Raw genomic sequence first — 12,483 nt, forward strand, 5'->3', positions numbered from 1 at the left:
TTCTTCCATTCTGTCTTTTATAATCCCACTTCTCTTTCCACACCCCCCTCCACATCCTTGGCGTTTGTTCTTTTACACGTCATTCCTGTCTTTCTGTATGTTCTGGGTCCCATCTCATTACCTTGGTGTGCTGTGTGAAGTATTCGTGTTCAGGCCGCGTTCCAGTGGCTTCGGCGTGGAGAAGCAGTTGGTTTCGTGTAGCTTTGATCTGTGCGGATTTTACATTTGTCTCCGCACACACAGCCGACCAAATCCACCCTGAATCCCCTTAGTCTTTGTAGCAAACACCAGAAAGTTCTCTCTCTTTACTTTGGTTTCGACTTTGAGGGTAAAGAAATAAATAAAAGAAAACACCCAACACAACGGGGGAGTTTTTCTTTCAAGCAGCTTTGTGCAAGAGAACCTCCAAAGATCAGAGCGTCTCATTTTAGCTCCCCTTAAATCGCTCCCTCTGCTATTTGTTGAGCAGACAACAGAGCAAAATGTCTTTTTTACAAGTGTTTACAGAAGACTCTGGGCTGATGTGTTCAAGTTCATTTGCTGTGTGTGTGTGTGTGTGTGTGTGTGTGTGTGTGTGTGTGTGTGTGTGTGTGTGTGTGTGTGTGTGTGTGTGTGTGTGTGTGTGTGTGTGTGTGTGTGTGTGTGTGTGTTCACGGGCATGCAAGTTTGAATGATAGTTTGGCAGGGGCAAGCCAGCATGAATATCGTATTTCTCCACCCTGCTGGGTTTTGCACATACACGTGTGTGTGTGTGTGTGTGTGCGAGAGAGAGAGAAAGGGAGAGCAAAAGGGAATACAGAGAATGTTTGGGGTAGATAATGAGTCAGAGAGATGGGATGATGAAATAAGAAAGAAACGGTCAGACACAAAGAGACAGTGAGTGGGAGAAAAGAGGTTTGTGCTTGGTATTGTAAGGGAGATCAGAAGCTTGTATGCCCCTGTGTAACAACAGGGGGTTCTGTTTACACACACATGCTGTTGTACATTATATTCACAATAATGTCCGTGACACTAATGATGAAAAGTTTAAAAGCAGTGTACAAGGTTGGTTATAAAAAGCGAATGTTGTTTCCTTATTTACATGCATAGATTTTCAACTACAACCAAATTTTCGCTCTCATCTTAACCGTACGAACCCTAGCATCCCTATTCTGGCATGTTATATTAGTTGAACTTTAGGAAAAAATTGTTGATCTACAAGCTCACAACACGTCACAAAGAGATATGGTGTAGAGGGAAAAAGGAGGGGACGTGACCCTAGTCAACAAAGTACTGTACATAGGGTTTAAGTGATAAAGCGTTGCAGTTTTACTTCCATACTAGTCATTTCAGGCTTTCATGGTCAGTGTTTCATCCTTTGTGATGTCATGTGCATTTCGGCATGAGCTGTGTTTGTTCCACTTATGAGGAGACAGACATACATGCAGATAGACACTAGACAGACAGACAGGCAGACAAACCCAAAATCTAGATGGCTTGGCCTACGGCCACACCACAGAGACATTCAACATGCAATGCACAAAAGAAACCTGGAGAATTCCATACACACGACTGGTTCTGTGGTTTAAAGTTATAAAGCCTCTATGGGCTGTTCTCTTGGCTGCTCAGCAGCCTAGAATGTGCATTGTGTGCTTTTAATGTTACGGTCTGGTATCTTGTGTGTTTGCCATCTGTCGGAGATTTGGTATGCTCCTCGACTGGACGGTGGATTGCCCCAGTTTTTCCTTTGTATTTTCTCTGCCTGCAATACAATGCTCCTAATTTTCTCACACAATAAAATCTCGATATTACTGGACCCTCATGGTCCATTGAATTAACACAGATTATTTTACTTTACTTATTTATGTATTTATTTTATTGAGTGAGTAAAGAACAAGGTGTAACATAACCAGTCTTTGACAGATTACAAAATAAAAAAATCCAACAAAAAAAAGGTCCAACAAAGATTTAGATTCTCATCACATATCATAGTATATACTTAATTATTAGTGAAACCAATGATTTTAGTGTACGTTCACGCCATTTAATCCACACAGCAGTCGGACTAGTCCTCCTTCAGGTACTGTAGTGTATGTCACATACATAATGACTGATGCAATGACAGCTTTTTCCAAGTTTGGTGTGAATCAACTCCATGCATAGGACAACGATGAAAACAATTAAATTCAAAGCCACACTTCCTCTGATTATCCCTGTCGTGCATTGGATTAATTATCAATTAAAGTCCTGATCCTGCAAATCTGTAGCGAATCTGCTGAGGCCTCACGTGATCTTATCCGACGGATGATGGTGTAAGCACATACACAACACAACACTCATGCACTAAGACACTGCCTGCTATCCTTTGTGTTATCCTATGGATGATCGAGTAAATACACATCTAAATACACATGCGCGCGCACACACACACACACACACACACACACACACACACACACACACACACACACACACACACACACACACACACACACACACACACACACACACACACACACACACACACACACACACACACACACACACATCTTATGGTCTGGTACACAAGGGACTAGGTGTATGCAGCTGATAAGACTTTGCATTCACTATCATCCATGGGAGAGATTTATTTTCTTTATCATATTAAACCCAGCCTTTCTATTTCTATCTCCCTCATCTCGTCTTCTGTCTCCCCCCTCTATCTATCTCTGTTTCTTTCTCTTTTCTTTTCTTTCTCTCAGCCCAGCATTGTAATCCTTGTACTATTTCATCCAGGAAGATGAATTAATGTTTATAAAAACACAAGGTGTGTGTGTGTGTGAGTGTTTGCGCGCATGTGTGTGTGTGTGTGTGTGTGTGTGTGTGTGTGCGTGCGTGCGTGCGCACGCGTCACGCACGCGTGTGTGTGTCAATATACACACATATGGGAAAGGCCGTTTATCCCCCCTCATTCACAGTCAACACGTCTGTCATAATCCCAGTTCATTATTCCTGGTTGATTGTTTAGGTCTGGATTAGACATTATTAAGACTGATTCATACACATTCACAATGATAGAAACAGAACCTGAATGAAATACAGAGAGGATTGCGCCTTACTGATCCGGAGACCAAGACTCCTCGATATTTGAGGCTTAAAGCAAACATATTCCACCTTGGCTCCAAAAGAACACACACAATTATCTACAATATAAATGTTCATGTGCCTAATATTAAAGGGACAGTTCACCCAAAAAAAAACTTTTTTTCTATTGATTAGTCACCCCATGGAGAGCGGACCGGTAGGCAGCGGTGAGACTCTTTGCGTCTCCTACCGGAACCACTGCCGGTCATCAAATTATTGGCTTAGGAATGCGACAAAAACTAAAAAATATCCATGAATGCAAGCCTCCATGGGTTGACTAATCGATAGAAAAAAAGTCATTTTGTGGCTGAACTATCCCTTTAAGTTCACAGGGCAATTATTAATGTTCACTAGCCTAATACTGAGTTCAAAGGACAATTTATTTTTTCCTTCTCGTCTCACTTTTGAGAGTTGCTCTGTTTGCAGGAAACAGTAATCCATTCAATGTCTTTTCAAGTCCGTCAGCATGTCTGTGCAGGTGTTGCTTATACAAGAACACACACACACACACACACACACACACACACACACACACACACACACACACACACACACACACACACACACACACACACACAGACACAGACAAATACAGTAAAAGAAGGAATAAAGGAAGGAGGAATAGAGGGAAGACAGAAAAGAGGGAGGGAAGAGGAGAGTTGTAAACAACAAAGAAAATGCCCAGAGACATGTGTCAGAGACATGTGTCAGAGACATGCACGGGTCCCTGGGCTAAGAACAGCCCAGTCAGCAGTATGCTACTGTACCATCAAAGAGAGAGGTGTGATGTTAACATGAAAATGTTCCACCTTTTCCTTTATTGCTGCAGTTAGACAGAAGAAGGAAATAATCAGAGGCATAACGTACAGTATAGGACATGACATGCCAAAAGGCTGTCATGCTAAACCAGTGGTTCTCAAACTTTTTCATGTCAAGGACCCCCAAATTGACACTTATTAGCCCGCGGACCCCCATTTGAAAAGATATGCCAAGGACCCCCATAAGAGAAGATTTTTATGGCTCTATAGCAGTGATTTTCAAGCATTTTAATTTCTTGGACCCCCAGTTTGACATGCATTAGGCTACGGACCCCCATCTAATGGCATTTCTATCTCTTGGACCCCAATCTATATTGTAAAATCAATGTTAATTTAACTCTGAGAGTGTACAAATGGAACCATTTGTACACTCTCTGAGTTACAGACCCAATAGGGTCCATTTGGTTCCTAACTACCATTTAGCTGGGGACCCCCTGGAACCCCCTCAAGTACCCCTGGGGGTCCCCGGACCCCACTTTGAGAACCACTGTGCTAAACTATTGGTTTGAACCCATTTCCCAGGTACAGTATGCACAGTAACACCCTGTACCGTACAATTCTGACTGTATTCAAGTAGGATTTACAGGCCATGTGTTGTAAACGGATAAACAAGCATGTTTTCCTGACGCTGTGTCTCAGCACAACAATAGGGCTGGCACTTTTTGTACATTGTCATAGATATTGTCTTTTCTCTGTGAGAGAACTTGTGTATACATATACATAGCCACAAGCTGGTGGTTATTTTTATTTTTTGTTTTACCGTCATCAGTATTCCACCTGTGTGTGCGTTTTGCAGTCACTGAGCCTTGCCTTGCCAATTTCTCCAAGTTGATCCCAAGATGGTTTTACTTTCTGCCTCTAATCAGCCTGTCAAAGCTTGCATCAGCATACAGGGACACAAGCGCAGAGACTTATCCTCAAATCAAAGAAAGGTTAATGTCAAAAACTTGAGATTTTTCATCCCTGAAAGATATTCCTCCCTTGCATTCACCCAGCTTTCCTCTTGCATCCTGATCATTACATTATTTTTTGCCTAGAAGTTACCGAATGTAGAAGCAGAACTCTCTGAGGCTCCCAGGTCCCACTTTGGTATATACAATACCCTACTTTCGTAACCCTGTTCTCTGATAACACGGGCAAGGTATCTCACATAATGGTTATGGTGAAATACCGAAAGGAAATGTTTGAAAGAGAACAATAAAGTTACTTTAGTAACCCCATTTCTCCGATAACATGAGTGAGGTATCTCGCCATAACCATATGTGAGAACCTGTGAGCATAATTCCTCTTGCCAGTCTCGAGGACCCAAGTTCGAATCCAACTCTCATCATGTCTCGCATGTCTCCCCTCTCTCTGCCTTAGGTGTCTCTCTCTACATTCTCCTACAGCATCTAAATAAAGCATAAATAAATAACAAGAATACCGGCTATTTCAAACCTGAGCAATACATTGGTAATTGAGTATTAATTGAGTATCTATAATGTGAAATTAGGTTGTAATACTGCAAGGGCAAGCCAGTGTCTGAAAACTAACAAGTTTTACCGTAGACAAGGCAACTCACCCACACAGCTGCTGTCGTTCTTAGAAAGCTGTCTACAAATCAACAGATTGTGAGACACTCAGTTACCTTATGTGTAAAGATGACTTTACTGTGTGGTTCTGGAAGCAACGCTTCCACTCGATGCAATGATGAGCAGCACCTCACACACGTCAATGCTGCGCTGGCTGTGTTTGTGTGTGTGTATGGCTGTATGCAAATATGTGAATGTGCCTGGAATGGGTTGTAGTCTCCAGACAAGATGTCCTGTTTTAGATCAAGCGACAATAATGTAGTTGACCAAGGAGAGCAAGACCCCAGGCATGTTAGAATACAACACCACCCATCTAGATTTACTGGTGAGTTGACCTGAATCAGTGTCCCGTCTGGGATGGAGGGACATGGTCAGAACAGGTTTCACAGAAAAACAACACTAGCAAGTGGGAGAAGCCATTGTTGGTCCCATTCTGTAGTTCACCCATTTGGTTGCATGGGAAGTGAAGGTTGGAGAAGCCCAGTCCAAGAATAGACTTTTGTAACATACATGGGACTCCTCGAGCTCTCAAGGACCTTGGGCGCTGGTGTCTCCTGTGCCCAAGGGCTCAGCTTCCTGCTTTGAAATTGAGTCTATATAGAATATATATATGAATGGCCTGTAGTTTCACTGTTTTACCCCTGCTGGTGTCAGAAAGATTTTTTCTCCATTCAAGTGGGGGGGGGTTTTGACAAACTTTAGACTTGATTTTATTACCTTAATAAACATTGTCATAAATACTATATGCTTCCAGTCGCTAGTCTAAAGTCTTCTTTCAATCATCATGATATGCGGTTTGGTAAATTATGGTCCCATTTATTTTAAAATTGACGATAAAGTAGGGTATGCTCTAGGAGGGGCGGGATGATTTGATTGACAAGCTACCCAACCAATAGCATTCATTTAGCGATTGATTTCCAGTTGCTTTTTGGTATATTAAAGGATTTGAAATCGTTTGGCTTCATTTACGGTCTATAGAGTCTGGGGGCGTCACTTTGTCCATCTCTTTTATACAGTCTATGCCTGTGCCGCACGCTAAGCTGGGGGACAAAGGTTCCTCCTGGTCTTCCCAAACTTTGATAAAATTGACAGACAGCGGCTCTCTCATATTCCAAAGCGTGCCGCAAAAAAAGCCCATAATTAACACAAAATGTGAATATTAACACAAAGGCAAGAGTGCCAAATTCATGCAGGCAACTAGCCATGGCACATGTTTTCAGCCCCTGTCTTGAGTCTTCTTTCTTCATTTATGTCATCCAATTTACACATGCTAATGAACCTGTCTGGAGAGAATTGAGACTGTCAAACTGAGGTGTCATTGCAAAATAACATTATTTAAATATTATATACATTTATTATTGTTTTCCTATTTGATTTTGACAAGTTGATTCAAGCTGGTTGGTGCTGAAAGGATGTGTGTGTGTGTGTGTGTGTGTGTGTGTGTGTGTGTGTGTGTGTGTGTGTGTGTGTGTGTGTGTGTGTGTGTGTGTGTGTGTGTGTGTGTGTGTGTGTGTGTGTGTGTGTGTGTGTGTGTGTGTGTGTGTGTGCGTGGGTCGGTAAGTGTGTGGGTAGGTGGGTGGCTGTGGAGGGGGGGTCAGTGAGGGTGATGGAGAAATGAAGGGATGAGGTGTTTGTTCATGTGAATGTAAATAGTCCTGTTTCCCTGCTTGGGTTATAATTGACATTTGGCTGTACACACGCAGATGGACACACACGCATGTACGTGCATATATAAATACAAATATTCATTTACAAATACTGAACGAATAAGCTAACCCTGTAATTTGATTGTAAACTGAACCCTGGGTAATTGTTTCTGAGTCTTACCATATATTCTCTCTCTCTCTCTCTCTCTCTCTCTCTCTCTCTCTCTCTCTCTCTCTCTCTCTCTCTAGATTGGAGAGAGGCAGCATGTCTTGGTGACAGAGGAGTCATTTGACACCCAGTACTATGTGGCTCACAACAAGTTCTATGAACAGGTAACGAAAAACGTTTTTGGTCCGTTTGGTAAAATGCACTCTCTGAGTTACAAATGTAAGTATTTTTGTGTGTATACACATCTGCGTTGTCTTGTATTTTCTTTTGCATTCTCCCCATGTTTCTGCTTTACAATGAGGTCTCTCAAAGGACTAACTGGTGAAAGCGCTCCCCATATACTTACCCTAACTTTAACTCAACTAAACCCATGGCTACACTTAACCATACTGTACTAACAGTTCCATAATTAACTATGTATACATTGAACCACACCATTCCCATGCCTACACTTTGAGTGCTGCATGCCACATGTCTCCATGTGTTTTGTTTCCACCCGAGACGATATACAGCTAAAATCTTAAATGACACGGATGCTTTCCCGGTTTGAATTTGTTAAGTGCAGTACTTGAGTACATGTACATTGTAGAGTTCTCAACGGGTCTGAAAATTAAGGCCCGGCCCTAACTGGGTCCTGCTGGGCCGGCCCGGCCCGAACAATTACTATACTTTTAGGTCCCAAAAAATAAAATGTTCACACTTTTTTTTTTTTCATTATGATCGCAAGTCCAATCGTTTATAAACACACCGGCGATCCGTGCACGTCGCTCAGACAACAGACATTCCGATCGGGGCGGAGTCCTTCTCCTCCAGACCAGCGTAAACACACCATGTTTCGCCATGTGAACGGAAAACTCACTTACTTTTTCACCTCGCCACAGACCTCGTTAAATGCCTTATGATCGCGTGTTCAACTGTTTGTAGACACACAGGGTAGTTGTGTGAGTGGCCCAGAGAAGAAATTTTCAATCGGTGACATTCCATTTTGCAGTAGTAGCAGTTTCAAAACAGGGCTTCTAAACAGAATTCCGCGGCGGAGAAAGACAAAGCCGAGAAAAGACCGTTTTAGAGGGGGACTTAAACAGGAAGCAGGCGGAAACGATTTTTTTTTCAATCAAAGTTTTTTCAAAATGACGTTTTTTATGTTCTAGGCAGGATTGGTAATTGGAAATAATTATGTTTTTTTACGTTCTAGGCAGGGAATGAGTTAATGTCCTCAAAGTCAACAAGCTTTGAACTGAGGAGATTGGACCTTCCGTTCCAGAGATAATGTCCAAAACGTCTTGAAAACGGCCACTTTCGCCGATTTTCAAGCGAGTTTTGGCCAATGTCGTCCGTTTTTATTTAATAACACGGGCTAGGAAGGTCAGACGGCGACAAACTAGATACCTGAGTAAAGTTCACTTTGAGCTGCATCCAACACATCCACTGCCATTTCCGTCGGCCTTACCGTTAGGCCGCTAGGGGCAGTTGAAATGTCTTTTTTGGGGAAATAGATTTTTTTCACGGAACGACTAATTAGCGTAGATTTTGGCCCCAGTTTTTTTTACCCAGGCTAAGCCTAAATATTTTACTATAAATATTTTACAACAGGGTCCAAATTGCTTTCCTATCTCACAGCCACATTATGTAGGGCATTGGTTCTCAAACTTTGTCATGTCAAGGACATTTGGCTGCGGACCTCCCCATCTCAAAAATATTTTGTGCCAGGGATTTTTCAAAAATAGCAGATCTACCAGCTCATAGCGCGACACTCGGTGCCACGCTATGAGCTTGTATATCTGCTATTTTTTAAAATCCAAAGTATAAAATGTGGTTAAAGTGGTTAAAATTATTGTGAGGCTATATTAACTAATTTAGCTGGGGACCCCCTTTTACCCCCCCCCCCCCCAAGGAACCTTGGGGTAATATGTACATAGTTCTCATAATAAGCTGCTAAGCCGAAAACGGGCGATCTACAAGCTCACTACGCGTCGCGCACGCACCACATCCAGCTGGTAGATCGTCTATGTTCTGCGCGCGGCGATGCCGTGCGACTAAGTATGAACCGTGGGTTATGTAAATCAGATCAGGGCTTTTTGCCCTGCATGTCACAGAGTACTCACCGCAGGTGTCCATCAGCTTATGCTTGTACCGAAGAAAGTAGGTTAGCTTTAATATCGCACACACACGCACGTGCCGCGCCGTGCGCACACCCTGGGGTGGTCAACTGAGCATTTGGCAGCTGATAACAGCAGTACTGTGCGCTTTTTACTGTACTAACATTAAGGTCAGCCCTAAAGACATGTACATTCCATCCTCTCCCTCTCCACATGCACGCACGCACACACATATACTGTAGACACACACACACACACACACACACACACTCTCTCTCTCCCTATCTCTCTCTCACACACACGCACGCACGCACGCGCGCGCGCACACACACACACACACACACACGCACATGTGGCTTCAAAGACCCTCTTCCAACCTGTGAAAAATTCACTTTCAAACATCTTCAAATAAATCAATTTCCCCTGCTTTAGCCATCATCAGAGCCATGTTTGAAGTTATGCTTTTTATTGGTAGGGAGGGTCGGGGATGGTAATAATTTTTCCCTCGCCTCCACCTCCCCTTCTCCTCCTCCGCCCCCCCCCCCCCCCCCCCACCTCTTACTCTGTTCTGCGTTTCTTTCTGCAGGCTATAAACTTTAGTTACAAGTGTCACTCAGTTCACGGGTGTGCACGCGCGTGTTCCTGTCACGCATGTGTGCATTTGAGCGCTTTTCATATGTGTGAGCGCGCACGCGCACGTGTGTGTGTGTGTGTGTGTGTGTGTGTGTGTGTGTGTGTGTGTGTATGTGTCTGTTGACTGTACTCGAGGGAGGAACAGTCTGCCATGTTTGATGTTTCTCCCTCCCCACCCCCCTGGCCACCACCACCACCCTGCTTATTTTTTTTATCAGACCAGTGAGTATTTGGCATGTGCCCTAAATCACAACATGGCTTTGGCAAACGAACGTGATAACGTGACCATTCTGTAACAATATGTTCCCCTCTCCGCACCTCTCCCCTTTTCCCCAGGGACGAGCCCCCACATTATGCATTTGTTTTTACCTTTGTGAGTCAACACATACTCACTTAACCCATTCAATCCGGGAACGCATCTGTGTAATTTAAGATTTGAGCTATAACCATGATTTTATGCTTTGGCTATTCAAAAATAGCAGATCTACAAGCTTGGTGCCGCGCTACGAGTTTGTAGATCTGCTATTTTTGAAAAATCTTGAACATTTGTGCAAATCTTTAATATATTTTGAAAGCGAACATTTGTAACTCAAATCTTTGCTTCTGGAGGTCCCTGGAATAAACGTTCAAATGTTTGCTTTAAAAATTAATTAATTCAAAGATTTGCAAAAAAAATCACGTTATTTAAAAAAAAATAGCAGATCTACAAGCTCATAGCGCGGCACTCAGTTCCGCGCTATGAGCTTGTATATCTGCTATTTTTGAATAGCCAAAGACATCTAAAATGACACAGTTGTGTTCCCGGATTGAATGGGTTAATCATGCATGTACTTGTATGTATGTATGTATGCATGTACACACACACACACACACACACACACACACACACACACACACACACACACACACACACACACACACACACACACACACACACGTGTGTTTGGCTATTCCAGTGACATGTGTGTTTAGCATGTTTTGACCTCTGTGCTTACCGTTGGTTATTTGTAATGTTAATGTGAACTGAGCGTTTCTGTTGTTGTTTTCTTCTTGTCTACGTTTTGTTTTGTTTACTGTTATTCAAGATAAGTGAACAGAGAACTGGAATCATTTTAAGGAGTAGGTGATCGGTTCATTTTACAGATGGACAGACAGACAGACATACAAGAAGGAAAGAGGGTAGAAAAAGGCAGCATAGAAAACACTACAAGACTGAGGAATGAATGGAAGGAGGTGAAAAACAGTTAGTGAAAAGGGGATGAGGAGATGAAGTGTGAGAGCGATCGATTTTTAGGAGTGAAAGAACAGAGGGAAGAGAGAGAGAGAGAGAGAGCTGCAGATAAAATGGACAGGACAAGCCAGTCGCTGCTTGTCCTCTCAGGTGAGGAAATGAAAGGAGCAGTGTAGGAATGGAGAAGGATGGAGTGTGTTAGGTAGGTGGAGAAGGAAGGAGAGAAGGAGTGGAGGGGGGGGGGGGGGGGGGCAGAGGTGTGAGTGTGAGCAAATGGCCTAGTTTCACTTTCACACCGTCAGATGGATATCTCACCCGACAGCTCTAATAGGCACCCATCCCACCTGTGTGTGTGTGTGTGTGTGTGTGTGTGTGTGTGTGTGTGTGTGTGTGTGTGTGTGTGTGTGTGTGTGTGTGTGTGTGTGTGTGTGTGTGTGTGTGTGTGTGTGTGTGTGTGTGTGTCTGTGTGCATCTGTGTCTGTGCGCGAGCGTGTGTCGCTGCGGGTCTCTGTTGAGACCTGACAAGCTCTTTCATCATTGAATCACCTTGTAATGGGCCTCAGATGACCCTCTCTCTCCCTCCCACTCACACCCATGCACACACACACACACACACACACACACACACACACACACACACACACACACACACACACACACACACACACACACACACACACACACACACACACACACACACACACAACCACTCAGACACCTGTCTACCTCCATCACTCCCCCCCTCTCTCTTTCTGCTCCCAGTAGCCACGTAACATGCGTGGCGTGCATATGTGCACATGGACACACACACACACACACACACAAACACATAAAGTAAGGAGCAGCAGGTGTGCTGATTGTTCTGGCGTGCTGCTGGTGTTGTCCTGTTCTCATATCATATACCACACCACCAATCACTAATTAACATGATATATGCTGCTCTCCACAACTCCATTTACACATGCTATTCTCAGACCCGGCTAGCGCTCGTTGAATGTCTCTCCCAGAGGAAGCGGACAAAGCTTAGTGTCAGATGCCAATGTTTCAAGAGGTTCCATAGCAGCTCAATGAGGATCATATCTGGTTATTGAGAATGCAGTGGCGTATGTTTAACGCCGTCGTCACCATACTTTGGGAGCCAAGTCAGTAATGACCCATGACATGTGGAGCACACCGCTATAATCCTGGAAGAAGCTGCTGAGACATTCATCAAA

General features: G+C 43.5%; 1 protein-coding gene across 1 annotated transcript in view; it reads left to right on the forward strand.

Moving 5' to 3' along the window:
• The window catches only part of cdkal1 (CDK5 regulatory subunit associated protein 1-like 1), a 322,737-nt gene that overhangs the window by 288,364 nt on the left and 21,890 nt on the right, over positions 1-12,483 (forward strand). Inside the window, exon 13 of the mRNA XM_084052870.1 lies at positions 7,387-7,470. Coding sequence (XP_083908996.1) covers positions 7,387-7,470 — 84 coding nt within the window. The remainder of the gene's footprint in view (positions 1-7,386; positions 7,471-12,483) is intronic.

Source organism: Gymnoscopelus microlampas, assembly GCF_963454915.1.
Source record: "Gymnoscopelus microlampas genome assembly, chromosome: 3".
Classification (NCBI taxonomy): domain Eukaryota; kingdom Metazoa; phylum Chordata; class Actinopteri; order Myctophiformes; family Myctophidae; genus Gymnoscopelus; species Gymnoscopelus microlampas.